This window comes from Artemia franciscana, chromosome 16 (genome assembly GCF_032884065.1).
Source record: "Artemia franciscana chromosome 16, ASM3288406v1, whole genome shotgun sequence".
Taxonomy (NCBI): domain Eukaryota; kingdom Metazoa; phylum Arthropoda; class Branchiopoda; order Anostraca; family Artemiidae; genus Artemia; species Artemia franciscana.
Window position 1 is genome coordinate 13,016,965 of NC_088878.1, and position 15,061 is coordinate 13,032,025.

At 35.6% G+C, this 15,061-nt stretch overlaps 1 protein-coding gene across 5 annotated transcripts in view; it reads right to left on the minus strand.

The window, feature by feature from the left end:
- Window positions 1-15,061, minus strand: part of LOC136037094 (uncharacterized) — a 138,678-nt gene that overhangs the window by 29,302 nt on the left and 94,315 nt on the right. For 4 of the 5 annotated variants that reach the window (XM_065719545.1, XM_065719548.1, XM_065719546.1 and 1 more), the window contains 2 exons: window positions 7,049-7,161; window positions 1,431-1,642 (listed from right to left, as the gene is read on the minus strand). In XM_065719545.1, the coding sequence (XP_065575617.1) occupies window positions 1,431-1,642; window positions 7,049-7,161 (325 nt within the window). Of the gene's footprint in view, window positions 1-1,430; window positions 1,643-7,048; window positions 7,162-12,993; window positions 13,350-15,061 lie in introns of those variants that run through there. The other variant, XM_065719547.1, reaches the window with a different exon arrangement.

The following is a 15,061-nucleotide window of genomic DNA, read 5'->3' on the forward strand; positions in this document are numbered from 1 at the left end:
TTAATGGATAAAGGTAAATATCTGGAGGAACATCCAAACAATTAACAGATTTCTTCAAAAATGCAACCTGTTTATTTTTTGACAGGTTATAAAGGCGGTTCAGATAGTAATACGATTAATTCCTTCTTTATTCTTTCTTTTTAGCATCAAAGCACATGATATATCCTCAAATAGACTCGTAAAAAAACTCCCTAAATCTTAGAAATAACATATAAACGACTAAAGACCTTCTGGCCAACAGAACAGGAATATTTGCTTATGCTTTAAAGCTTCATTTAACTGAACATATTTGCCTCACAATTCTTAAAAATTAAATGCAGTGGCGTGTAAGTATGCATCAGCTATTTGAAGGAGTGGCCGGGGGCAGGTGCCTCAAAGAGTGCATTTTAATGCCCAAATGTTCTAACCGATACTGAACCTTCATATAAATATAGAATGAGTTTGGGGAAGGCGGGAGAGGTGAAAATTGATATCTAATCTTTCTTGATTCCCGGGATTATTTTAGTATACACTTTTGTTATGGGTTCTGGGATTGGGGTAATAGTACCACTTTTACTCAGTTTCATATGACCACTAATTCATTACTACAACTTTACCGACATATTAAGTCTTAGTTCCATGTAGCATACCCTCATCTGACACTTCACCCGTGTATCCGATCCAGCTCATATTATTTAAACAGTTATTCTTAATAACAGCGTTTTAAGGAAGAACTAACCAGTGTTTTAACATTCTTCATTCTTGAAGAATATACACCGAGAAGCATCAGTTTCTATACCATATGGTACTCAAAAGTTGCGCTGCTTATTTACGAAACGTATATGGGCATTAGGTCTAGGCCCCCTTCCCCATTATTTTCCCTGAACGCATCGAATCAAAATTTTGAAATAGGCATTTTGTTCAAAATAGTCTAAAGGCCAAATAAACATGCCTTCGAGTTTGAAAACTCCCCTTCCAGCCCCCAGGGCAAGGGCTCTTCAGGTAAATACGGGGGCAAAAAGCACTTCAGGTAAATATTATTCAGGCCTCTCCTTGAACTGAAGATAGCCTAGAATATATCATTATGTAAAGATCTGTACTTTTTCTTAGTTCAATGTCTCTGACTTCTTTCAAATTTCTTTCGGACAGTGACAAACTAACTTAGAGTTTTAGTCATAGTTTAATGTCAGAGTCAGTTCAACTTATGGGGGAGAGACTTCCTTAGAAAAAGGTCCTTGCATCTTTCCCTAATAGGTTGAAAACTTGTTCGTCTCTCTTATTTTTCCACTCTTGAAAAAGAGTCCGTGTGGATGGTCCCAAAACATCCCTCATACAACTTTTTTTATTTACTCCTTCACTGTATATAACACAAAACTTCTTTTATAGAAATTGTGCATCTATGTTATATATGTTAAATTATGGAAAACAATGTGGTCTTGGAAATTATTTACCTATCCGTTATTCTTTCTTCCAAAATTTCTTGGCCTTTTTCGAACGGAGTAACAACAAGAATTAACTTCTTATGCTTGGCAGATGAATGAGCTGCTTCGATCATTGAAGCTACACTTCTTGTATGCTTGTCCATAACAAAGAGCAGAACTGTAGCAGTTGTTTTGGCTTGATGTTCCAGCTCTATCAGCTCGGGTCCCCATCGGTTAACTTGCTAAAACAAATACTGGTAATAAGAACCTGATAATAAAAATCACCCTTATAATATATTGACAATTATTTTTTAATAGAAAAATGTGTTAATATAAATGTCACAAAATTGGCTCCATCAATTCAAAATGTGTTGTCAAATTTTTGTGAAACTAAGATTTAATTCGTGTCTACATTACGGCTTTTTCAGGCAATGTTACCAGTGTTGTTTTTGTTTTTTTTTTTTTTACCTTTTCTGGCAGTTACAATCTCTATTGGCAATCTTTAAGGCTCAAAAGCCAAACAAGTTGCATTAGAAAGGCCTTTTTTTTTCAGGGCAAGTCAAATCTGGTGAATCAAAAGTTGTTTTCCCTTGATTGATTTCGCCCGAAGAAGCCATAATGAAAAAGGGTTGTACAGCCCACCCGTTCAAACTCAGTGCAGCTGAAAAAAGATCTTTCTGTTTATCATTTGGCTCCTGAGATTCTTAAAACTTTTGGCACTTACAAAATGCGCAGAATTTTTTTATTATATAAAATTTATCATAAAGCAAAAGTCGTTATTTTGGCTTAAATTATTTTGCCCGAAGAAGCCATAATGTAGCCCACCATTTAAACTCAGTACAGTTGAAAAACAGAGCTTTCTGTTCATTATTTGGGTCATGGGATATTTAAACGCGTTAAATTTTGCTATTATGTAAAATTTAGCATTAGGCAAAAAAAAGTTTTATAGCCCATCCTCTTAAACTTAGAATAGTTGAAAACAAAGCATTTTTTTTTCTTTTGGAATATACCCTTGCCAAACGTGTTAAATTTTTTTATTATAGCTCTAAAAAAGACAGAATTAATTAGACAGAAGTCTAAAAGTAACGTCATTGTATAAGCAACCAATTTCACACACCAATAAAGGAAAAGCCAAAACACTGTTTTCCCATTTCCCACTTTTTCGTAGAATGTTGGTCCCTCAACATAACGTCTTTTGAGTGCCTCAGCCAAAATATATTATACTGTAGCAACGATATTCATGCATTTAATCGAAATTCATCCCAGCGCTCGGCCAAATCATTTGGGATCATTACTGACTTCACTGAAAACTTCTGAGAAAACTCAACTGGACAACAAGTTTTGAAAAAGAAACTCGTTCTAGTGCTATTAAAGAAGCAAACGTGCTAAACAAAAATGTTGGCGGACCAAAGGTTAAACCGTAATTTCCACATTCAACAGCACCATCTAATGAATGTCTGGGTAAACTTTCAGTAAAATTGTGAGACTGAAAGTTTTTTCTCAGTTACTTGTTAATTAACCTAACAGGAAACATTCCAGCACTTTTAGAAGACTAATATTATTTTTTTTTATGTTATGAAAACAGCAATATTGCACTTTCTAATTACTTTTTATTTTATCATTTATCGAAATATCCAATGTCAGTGTTGCAGCTCAAGATATTACCAGGCATTAGTAATTATTTTTGATCTTGGTATGTGGGCCAATATGCTATTTTCATTACTATTAGATTTCAAAAAAAAAAAAAATCTTAGCTCCAGACTTCGGAATATGACAATCTTGTGACAGAAAAGATATATTCTAGAATACATTGGGTTAAAATCCAATTCATACAAAGATGCAAACACCAAGAACAGGAAAATGTGCACACGATTTAAAATCCAATTAACTTTGTAGCATCTAGTGCTACAGCTTTGTATTATTCATGTTTTGTATTATATGTTTTGTATTATAGGCTAATATAATAATGAAAAAAGAAATCACCAATGCGACAGCATAATAAACACAGAAATCACCATAAAAAAGAAAAGAAAAAAAAAGAAGAAAGACAGAAGGAGAAAGGAAGACTATTTTCCTACTTTAGTAATTAATATAGATCAGAGCTTGAATGAGGTCTTAACCCTACTCATCCATCCAATTACACAGGTCAAACAGCATAGCCATACACAATCAACCGTAAAGAATAATCCATGGACAGGCAGTCGTGTCGTAAGTAAGTATAAATCGTCATTTACCAAATAATAAAAACAATAAAAAAGACAAATAATTCAGAGGCGACAACCCAACATAAAGGCTCATCAGGAGAATACACACTTGCCTATAGGTTTTCGGCACTTTAAATTCCCTACCCAGGCAAGTGGCGTGCCTAGCGTAGATTCCCTACAGCATCCCCATGCAAGGTATCACCCCCGAGATATATGTCTATTAAAAAAACAAAAGCAATGTAAAACAACCAAATACCCCCAGAACTTACTTATCCTACCTTGGTTTTGGCCCTCGGGTATTTATGTTAACCTAATTCATAGCAAATATACACAGGAGCAAAATAAAAAACAGGGAAGTATGCACACGACTTTAAACCCAATTAACTTTGTAGTGTTTAATGATGCCGATTTATGAATGTTTTATGCTACTTTCGTGCTGCCTAACATAGGAAAATAGTATGCAACCTATTAACTCATCTATAACCAAAGTTGCTATTTTAAAATGAGGAGCAGAAATATACCAATTTCCTGTCAGTTATCAAATACGTTACAAAGTTTGTTGTATTAAATTAAAAGAGACACACTGATCAAATAGGATCAAACAGTTCGTGATAACGAACTATAGTGAGGAGCGACCCAGCTCAATAGTAATCGAAATTCTAAAAAATTGAATTTTGATACCAATAGTTACACCAAAGAATTGCATTTTTATGCTGATTTAAAATATATAAGGTTCATCAAGTTTAGTCAAAAGTTATGAGCCTGAGAAAATGTGCCTCATTTTAGAAAATAGGAAGAAATACCCCCTAAAAGTCATAGAATCTTAACGAAAATCACACCATCAGATTTAGCGTATCAGAAAACCCCACTGTAGAAGTTTCAAGCTCCTATCTGCAAAAATGAGGAATTTTGTCTTTTTGCCAGAAGACAAATCACGGATGCATGTTTTTTTTCAGGGGTGATCCTATCCAACCAGTGGTCCTAGAATGCCACGAGAGGGCTCATTCTAATTGAAATTAAAAGTTCTAGTGCCCTTTTTAAGCGACGAAAAAATGGAGGGCACCTAGGCCCCCTCACACGCTCATTTTTTCCCAAAGTCACCGGATCAAAATTTTGAGATAGCCATTGTGTTCAGCATAGTGGAAAAGCCCAATAATTATGTCTTTCGGGACGACTGTGGAGGGACTGGGCTGCAAGTTACAAACTTTGACCATTGTTTATATATTGTTATGGTTATTGGGAAGTATACAGACGTTTTCAGGGGGACTTTTTCGCGGTGAGGGGGATCAGGGGGAATGGGTTAAAAGGGAGGATCTTTCCACGGAGGAATTTATCGCGAGGGAAGAGAATTTCTATGAAGGGGCCGCAGAATTTTCTAGCAGTATTAAAAAAAAAACAAAGAGAAAAAAAAGTTTTTTCAACCGGAAATAAGAAGCATGATTAAAACCTAAAACGAACAGAAATTATAACGTACATAAGGGTGTTCGTCTCCTCTACAATACCTCACTCTTTACGCTAAAGTATTTTTAGTAGTTTCAACTATTTATTCTACGGTCTTTGTGATTTCGGGGTCATTCTTAAAGAATTGGGACAAAATTTAAGCTTTAGTGTAAAGATCGAGGTATTGACGAGGGGGCAATTCCCCATATACGTAATAAAAATATACAAATATAGAAGTTCGTTACGAAAGTTAATTCCTAAGTTACGTATATTTATTACTAATAAAAACATTCGTAAAAAAATAGAAGTTCTAGATGCATTTTTAAGTAGCCAAAAATTGGAGGGCAACTAGGCCTCCTCCCCCACCCCTTTTTTTATCAAAACGTCCGATCAAAACTATAAGAACATTTAGCCAAAAATAAATTAATATGGAAATTTGTTTTAATTATTCAAGTGCGGTCAGCCAAAATAAAAAAATACATTAATTCAAAAACATTCAGAAATAAAATAGAAAAAAATCAAGTTTTTTTTAACTGCAAATAAGGAGCAACATTAAAACTTAAGACGAACAGAAATTATTCCGTATACGAAAGGGGTTATCCCCTCCTCAACGCCTCACTCTTTACGCTAAAGTTTTTTATTGTTTTAAAAAGTAGAGTTGTGACAAAGAGTCAAACTGTAGCGTAAAGAGCGGTGCGTTTATGAGGGGCCAACCCCTTTCATATAAGGAATAATTTCTGTTCGTTTTAAGTTTTAATGTTGCTCTTTACTTGCAGTTAAAAACAACATGTCTTTTTTATTTAATATAATAAAAGGATGAATATACTCATATAAGACGCATTAGGAAATTGCGTATGAAGCAATGACTAACACTGAAATAAAAAAAAAATCTATTTTTATTGCTTTTACGTATTGCTAGTGCCTAATGATAAAATCGCTCTACCTACACAAATAAAAAGCAATAAAAAAAAGATACACCTTCAATATTTGCAAAATCACCAATCTTCGTAAAAGATAGAAATTTAGATTTTTTATTTTCAAAAAAATGTTCATGACTAGTTTTAGGTATTCATTTGACTGAGCGTCTATTGAACAACACACAGGATGAAAAGTAAGCCCAATTCAACGGTTGATGTGAGATATAGAAAGTTGTCCAATTTGTCTTACTGTAAGTCCAATGGGGAGACTGAGGTAAGTGATGGGATCGACTGGCTTGATCCTCCTATTCCCGGCAGGAATATTTCCAAAGGCTATTACTTTAATTTTGAAAAATGCAATTTCAAACTTTTAAGTGTTAATTCAAAACAGAGTTTTGCACACTCATTTCGTAGCAAAGCAAAAACCTCGCTAATGCACTGAATAGTATGTCAAAATGTTGACAAATTGACAATAGTATGTCAAAATTCAAAATGTCACTCTCAAAACACATTAAAGACATGTTAACGCAAGCAATAATAAAAGACGGGGGAGTACCTGAAAGAGCACCAAGGATTCATCTACTAATAGATGAGGGAGAAAATACTGCTGCATTTGAGCATACTATCTTGCACATGGGCAAAACATATTGACGAACAATAGTTCTCAGGCTATTAGAACCTAAAATGAACCCTCAGTAAAACTTTATCTCGAGCAGACTTCTTTTAGAAAAGATAAAAAATTGTATGTTGTGTGTTGTATAATTGTATGTATGTGTAATGTTGTATGTTGTATGTTGTATGTAACATAATGTTGTATGTTGTATATTTGTATGCGATAATTGTATGTTGACTAATCTGCGTTAATACAACACAAACGTACAAAATGGGCAATCATCTCCAAAAAAAGTCACATTTTCAAAAACTTATTCAAGTAATTAAGTATAGCTCCATTACAGGGATTAAGTGCGTAATTTTATTATCACTGAAGTTAATAAAAAAAAACGATCCTAAATTCTAGGTTCAAACATCAATTCTGGATATAAGACAAAAAAAATGATTCAATAAAATTAAAAAGTCACAAACTTACAGGATTATAGTAGGTGATTTTATTCTGTTTCAAGAAAGGTATTGCAATTTCTTCTCTCCAAGTTGTTGGATTGCATGATCCACCAAGAAATATTTGATACTTACAGCTATTCTCTGAAAAATAAGAGAGTACAAGGAGATTAAACTCAATATCAAAGTGTATGCATTAACTCTTCAAGTTTCAGAAAGGGTTTTTGAACCTGCTAGTCATCTTTGCAGTGTAGTGGTATAGCAGTGGTTCTCAACCAGTTTCGGGCTGTACCCGGCCTATGCATTTCTAAAATCCTGATGCCCTTCATGATATTTAAATGTTGTTATTCAAAATTTCGCATTTATTCATCTGAAGGAAGTTTAAAAGGCCATTAACTTGTTTTTTTTTGGGGGGGGCGTCATCTTCTTGGCATGTTTGATAGTGTATGACGTCATTGCAATACTATCATGCATCTGTTTTGCTCTTTAAATGCATATGAGTGTGACATCATTCACATGATTTTTTTTTTTTTAAATTAAGGCTCTTAAGTATGGTCAGCCCAAGGGTACATGTCAAGCCCATGAACCACCATGTCCCACCTGTGGGACCTGTACCCCACGTAGGGAATCAAGGTGGTATAGATGAAGGAGCCAAAACCAGGAATTTCGTTCTGAAATAATAATTTATTAGAATACACACGAAGAATAAGTGAGACATTTCTGAGAAGAGGTGATTTGAAGGGGAAATTCTTAACACTAATAGATTAAGATGAAAATTTTAGGAAAATTATTACTACAGTTTCTCTTGATATCGAAAAAAGTCGTAAACACAAGTCGTAAAAAAGACATTACGCTGCAAAACATAAAAAGGGGAGCCTAATACCCCTCCCCTGTGCAAGTGGGTGCCCTGAAGTATCATAAATACCACAAGCAAATTTTGAGAGAAATATTTAAACAGGTCCAAGGATCTAGGCAGCCGGGTCCATTTTTTTATTTAACACCCCCCTCCCTAATTTCCAAAAAATCCTTTAATGCCTCTCATCCCAAAATTTTGATATTTACTTCGTGTCATAATCACAAGATTTCTAAGAGATTTAATTATTTTAAACTAAGTGCAGCTTCAAAGCCTAATATTCCGATCTTTTGAAATTGTAGGGATGCAATTATGTAACATTCCAGGAATTTTTTCAACCAAGATCACACGCGAGGTAATCTAAGGCAAAAAAGATACCCCGTTTGAAAATTAAAATAATTAAAAGGAAGTCAGAAGCAAACGATCGCAAAACACAAAATTTAACACTGGATATAAATGAAAATACAAAAGTGCATAAGAGAATAATCATAATTAGAAAAATCAAGTAACTAACATGTACAAAAAATTCAAAAATGTCAACAAATTTGTATTTGCCCCATATTCAACATTTGGGGATACAAAATTTCAACAGTAGAGCAGGAACGGACTCCATCTACAAGCGTTACATTTTGTACTTTCACTCATCAGGAATGTCCCTTTAGGGGCAACATAGTAAAGAACAAGCCATACCTTATAGGATTGAACTGTTAGACGCACGAATTGCAATGAAGAAGCTTATTATTTGTTCAGAACTGTAAGTGATGACTTATTCGAATCACTCAAAAGCTGACAAGCTTTTCATAAGCACATAGGAATGAAACATACTATTAAGTCACACATTCAATTTTTATTACCAACCATGAACCAAAATACAAGTAGTGATGCCTCAACATTTTTAGAATAACCCATTGCCGCTCGACAAAAATACTCGCAGATTATACGCGATGTCGCTGAGTCGACCCTGGGAGTCCAAAAGGCAGACAAAAAACCTTGGATCACAAATGAGATAATCTCATTATACGAAGAAAAACGAAACCACACTAACAAACTAGATAGAGAAAGTCGGGATATGTACAAACGATTGAAACGTGTAGTAGAGAAAGCCACTCACCGTGCTCATCGTTCCTATATAAGGGAATAATGTGAGCAATGCGAAATGGTATTCAAAGATGGTGACACTGACTTCATGCACAGGCGAGTGCAGGAACTAAACAAAACAAGGGACCGAAAGCCTTTACTCTCCTCGATGAAGATGGTAACCAGATCCGGATATCAGAAATAAGAAATCATTTATTTAAAGACATATTTCATAGTTGTAGATAAAAAATCATAAACTAAATGTCGCTCTCATTTACAAACCTAGTCCTAAGGCATTTGACAGAATCCAAACCAGATGGAAAGAACGCGCCGAGTGCAAATTAAACTCGACGATCCTCTCAGACCCATCGGCGCTTAACAGCCTCCCCGTAATCGCCACACACCCAAGCCCACTCCCACTTCGTTCTGAGATGAGATCGACTATCAAGGGCTTAAGGACAAAAAAAGCTGCAGGCCAACATGGAGTCCAACCGGAGTTACTAAAAGTAAATGGCGATCCTCTTGTTGACCTTTACCTATAAAATTGCTACTGTTGCTTGGGAAGAAGATTACTTCTCCTCCTCATTGTGTGAAGCCACGATAGTTCCACTCCATAAGAAAGGCTCAAAAGCAATCTGTGATAACTACCGGCCTATAAGCCTTACGAGCCACGCCGCTATAATACTCACTAGAGCAATGCTGGAGCGTACAAGAGCTATAGCTTCAGCTGTTATTCCAAGATATCAGGCTGGTTTCCACCCAAACAGGTCAACGACTGATCAGATATTTACGGTCCATCAGATTATGGAAAAATATTTTGAACTTGAACGTAATATTTTCCACCTTTTCATTGACTTTAAGCAGGCTTTCGACCTCATACGGAGAGAAGGTCTTTGGCACATTTTTCTCCACTTTGGTATACCACAAAACTTATAGTTGCTCAGTATAATTGCTCAGAGATATACACTCGAAGTTCAGAAGCCGTGTCATGACGTAGAGGGCCTTTCCGATAGCTTTGAAACATCAATCGGTGTTTTGCAGGGTTACTTGCTTTCAGTTGAACTGTTTAACCTGTTCCTTACTGCTGTCTATGACTCCTTGACAACTCATCAGGTATCCTCATCGGGGGAATATTGATTGATAAATTAGCTTATGCAGACGACATAGACCAAATAAATGAGAACCTTGGGGATTTTCAGTCACAGGCCAACAGCACCCAATCAACCACTAGCCGCTTTGGATGAGCATCAATTCCTCAAATACGAAAGCCATGCTCTGTTCACGAAAGCCAGAAAACAAAGAAAGCTTAAGCCGCTAGCTCGGTGGTGACAACACAGAATGGCTCGAAAATATCACTTACCTTGGTAGCCTTATAACGTCCGATAACAACAACTCAAAAGATATTAAGAGGCACCTGGCGCTTTCCTACTCTAGCTTTAAAGCCTTGATGCCGATCTGGAGGAAAGAAAATCGGTCGATACTGCTAAAAACAGGACTTCAACACACTGATTATCCCCATTGCCATTTGCGCCTGTGAATCATGGACCCTCAAAACAGATGACCAACGTTGCCCGGCCGCATTAGAAAAAAAGTTACTTCGCCGTGTTGCGGGCATTACATACCTGGACAGGATCTCTAATATTGTGCTGTTTCAAAGCCTCAAGATTAAACACACCTACTTGTTTCTGGATATGGCTAAGCCACATCCAGCGTATGAACAATTCTCGTCTTCTAAAAATAGTCTTCCATGGTCACGTGCATGGTTCTCACCCCAGAGGTCGGCCCCCAAAGAGATTGAAAGACCACTTCTCTAAACTCAACCTGCCGCAACTTCTACACGTGACTGAAGATAGATACTCGTACGGACGCCATATCAGTAACATAGTGCATGCATAGGCCCCAAAACAACCTTCGAGGATGGATGGCACTTCAAGCGAGTAAGTAATTCAAGTTAAATTTATCAAACTTGAAGGCACAAAAACATCACACTAATGTTTAATATTCTAAATATTCTAAATATATAATATAGAAAACTTAGAATATTACATATTCTAATACAAAAATATTTTAGTATTCGATGAAAAATCCAAGATAGTACGTCACTTTCAACAATCATTATATTTTAATAGTTTTGATAGTTACTTAGAAATCAATAAAAGCTGCCTTCTTGGTTTTGGAAAAAGAGGGTTGAGATGCGAAAGGTTAAGATACTTAGGTCATTATATATAGCGAAATATGGTCGTATATGGCAGTAAATTAAACATCCTCAAAGAAAAAGCTTAAACCCATCAAAACTGTTCAGCAATCGCATGTAAGTGCAGTAATTTGTATGCTGATTTTCACTGGCTAATCAATTAATAGAAAGTTCTTGAAAACATCCCTATACAAGGTTCACTGATTACCTTGACAAAGATAATAATTATTAAAAGTAGCACTTAATTGCTTCTGATCGATTGCGACCTCTTGCCTGTGGGGTCGGACCTCCCCCCCGCAAAAAGAAATATTAGACCTGCAGTAATTCAAATTCTGGTGGTGGGCCACGCAAAACAAATTTCGCAGCAGAACGAAAAACCGAAAGGTTTCACTTTTTTTCTTTTTTTTTATGACCCAGTTGCTCGCAAAAAGAAGGTATTTTTTAGGCAGTCAAGATAAGGGCAAAATAACTTTGACATATAAATTCTGTTTTCCAATTATTCCTGTAAGTGCGACAAGAGGATAAAGCACATTTTAGAAAGAAATATAGCAACTTTTTATTATTTCTAAAACAAAACAAGATTAAAGGAACCATACTGAACAAGTCGAGAAATCTTACTTCGTTTAAGCGAGATAACTGTAGATTTCTTAATGATTTAGCTATGGTAAAATTGAAATCAAAACACGTTTTTTATGAACTTTCTTTGCGTTTTCCGGCAATGTCAGGCAATTTCAACCATCGTTCAGGGTTAGTTCAAATTGTAAACTTTTAAAACTGTAGTATTTTTACGCCATGAATGGCACGCTGCTCCTGCTATCAACAGTCAGAAGTCCTTACTAAACTGTTTATTGAGAAGTGTAATTGTTTTATGAGTTTTGCGTTATCTCTTTCCCCAAATTTCTTAATTACTTTCTGCATTATGTAACTTACATTACCAATGGAAATATTTTAGTATTAGATGGAAAATGCAAGATAGTGTGTCGCTTTGAACTATCATTATATATTAATAATTTTGATAGTTACTCAGAAATAAATAATAGCTACCTTATTGGTATTGGAAAAAGAAGGTTGGGATGTGAAAGGTTAACAAATTGAGGTTGTATATGACAGCAAATTGCGTTTTTTGCCGATTCGTCTCCATGACTTCGTCAGATAGGGTGGTTAGAGTTCATGAAGAAAGATTTATAAAAAGTAGAAACTCCATGGAAGGACGTGAATCAGCGAACAGGGCAGATTGGAAAAAGAAAGTAAACAGCTGTCTAGGCCTCAGGTGGCTTGGTGTTACAATTAGTTATCAGTAGGTATGGCAATGGACTCCGTAAAATTGTAACCAATTTACGAAGAATTAAGTCTAGTTTATATCTTTCCCTCTGTATCTTTCTAACTAAGATTGCTTTTTCCATTGAATTTTAGTGCGTAAGGTCAGATCATTGTATAAAGTACATTGTTCTGCCACTTGTCGGCACCCATACATTAAATCCCGAAGAAATCTTGGACTTTTAAAAGAAAAATAAGAATATTAATCAACTTTAATTATCGTGTTTTCTTTACTTCCTGGCCACTTCCTGTCTACCAATGAGGATACCTATGCCAATAGCTTTGATTTTATGTGTGTTTTCTTTTGTGTTTTTGTTTTATTCATTTTCAAAATGTAAGAGCTTTGCCCTCTTTATTGCCAAGCAAAGCATAAGCATTCATGCTATCAGCTTGATTTTATTACTGTTTTTTCTTGCTCTTTTTTGTTTGTTTCATTTGCCAAAAATAGAAGCTTTGCCCTCTTTTTAGCCAACTGAATTATTTTTATTTGCAATATGATTTTACAATATATCTATGTCTAGGAAAAATATCATACCATTTCTTACTGAATCATTTAGTGAAAGAGTAGGATATACTATCCGATGAGATGAAGCCCAGTTTTTTTCAAGTTCAGCCACTAACAGTCGATACCCCGTTTCATAACAAATTAAAGATAATTTAACAGACTCTGTGATATACTTCAATATGTTCTTTTTATCACACATTTTCAGGTCACTCCTTCTAAGATCAATTACGCTTTTATTCGGATTATGAGGTAGTAGAGCCATTGCTATTTTCGCATTGCCCATCTTCTTTCTCACTGAAAGATCTTTCTCTAATTTTTGTCGTCCAAAATGGCTGTATACACTTTGCCTTTTCACTTTATATTTCATTCTCGGTTTTCCCAATACTGAATTTCCAAATAAACTATCAAAACTAGTTAAAGTGAAACTGCGGAGATGATAACAACTGATAAATTAAACAAATAAAGGCCTAATGACTGAGCCGACGATCAATGACCTCTAAAACACATTATTCGTTCAAATTTTGGAGGAGATCCTACTGTAGAATTGCATCTTGCATTTCAAAGTAGATACTAAATAACACTTGATTCCTCAAGACGTACAGAGGCACGGAGGTATGGACATAAATCATCAAACTGGATGATGATTGGAAGGGCTGGGTTGGAAGCAGCAAGTCGTGTATTCCAAAGGCTGCTTAGCCCCCTAGACAGATAGTCACTAGACGGATAGACAGATAGTAAATAATATTTGATCCCTCAAGACGTACAGAGGCACGGAGGTATGGACATAAATCATCAAACTGGATGATGATTGGAAGGGCTGGGTTGGAAGCAGCAAGTCGTGTATTCCAAAGGGTGCTTAGCCCCCTAGACAGATAGTCACTAGCGATGGCAGGCATTTATCCGGAGAAGGTACTCCTTCTCCGGGTAATCGTCCAATCATCATCCGGGTTTATTCATTAAGGGAAAATCTCAACATTTTCCCTTAATGAATTATATTTTTCATGTAACTTACCTATTTTGTGTCTTTGTTTCAAAGTTGCGCCCCTTCCCCTGAAGTGAATTCCCGCCTAAATACCTGAATGGGATTGTGCTAATGCTTCAGGTAACTTATTCGAAACTATGCACATGTTGAAAACGGGCCAATTCGTCAATTAGTAGAGATGTAACTATTTTATTGTCTGTGGTTCTTTCCAATACGGAAATACCAAATATTATTTAATCAGGTTCTGAGTGATCGCGTTTTTCACCTCGCTAGGTGTGGTTTGGAAACGACAGTGAATTAGTAAATTCTTATGCAAGTCAAAAAATTTGATGGTATGACGTACTACAAAAGATATCTGGTCACAAAAAAGTATATCACTATGAATAAATAGTCACTTGTCTTTGACAGTGGGTAAATTCACCACAGTAGGTGGTCCTTGATAAACATTTTTTTTTCATTTTTATTTCTGTAAGGGAATGTAATCGTGGGAGAACACGTGACAACGCAGTTGCGATTTTTATTTGTATAAACAACGTCCCAAGTAACATATTCATGAATCGTCTTTTAATTCTCATTTTTTTTTGGCTTGTACACCAGCTTCTTTATTGTTTTTTCACTTATATACCCCCTAAAAAGGCATTTTTCAAAGTTTTAGACTAGCGATAGGCAGCGAAAAAACAAGAGGAAACATATACATCCCCTCCCCCACCGAAGTAACGCCACAGTACGTCCAATGAACATACATAAACAGATATTTAATTTTTACCGGGTTTCTGTTGAAATTACAAAATAGTTCATTTCCTTGTAGTATAATCGGAAGCAAGCTTATTTTAGCTTGTGGGCTTTCGTTGAGCCCGAAATAAAAACTTCTTCTATGGCAAAACAAACAATACATTATTCAATTAATGGGCTTAAACTAGGCTACCATTAATCAAACATCCCTGCTTTGCGATACAGGCATGCTTCCGTTACCCTTACAAAAGAAAATGTGTTTTACATAAGAAATTGTGTTTTTAAGTTTTATTTTCGCAAACAAATACAAAATCCTTCTTTAAATCTTTGCTTATGCACGAGACTCCCATTTTGAGAATTACCACCCAGATAAAAAATTTCGAG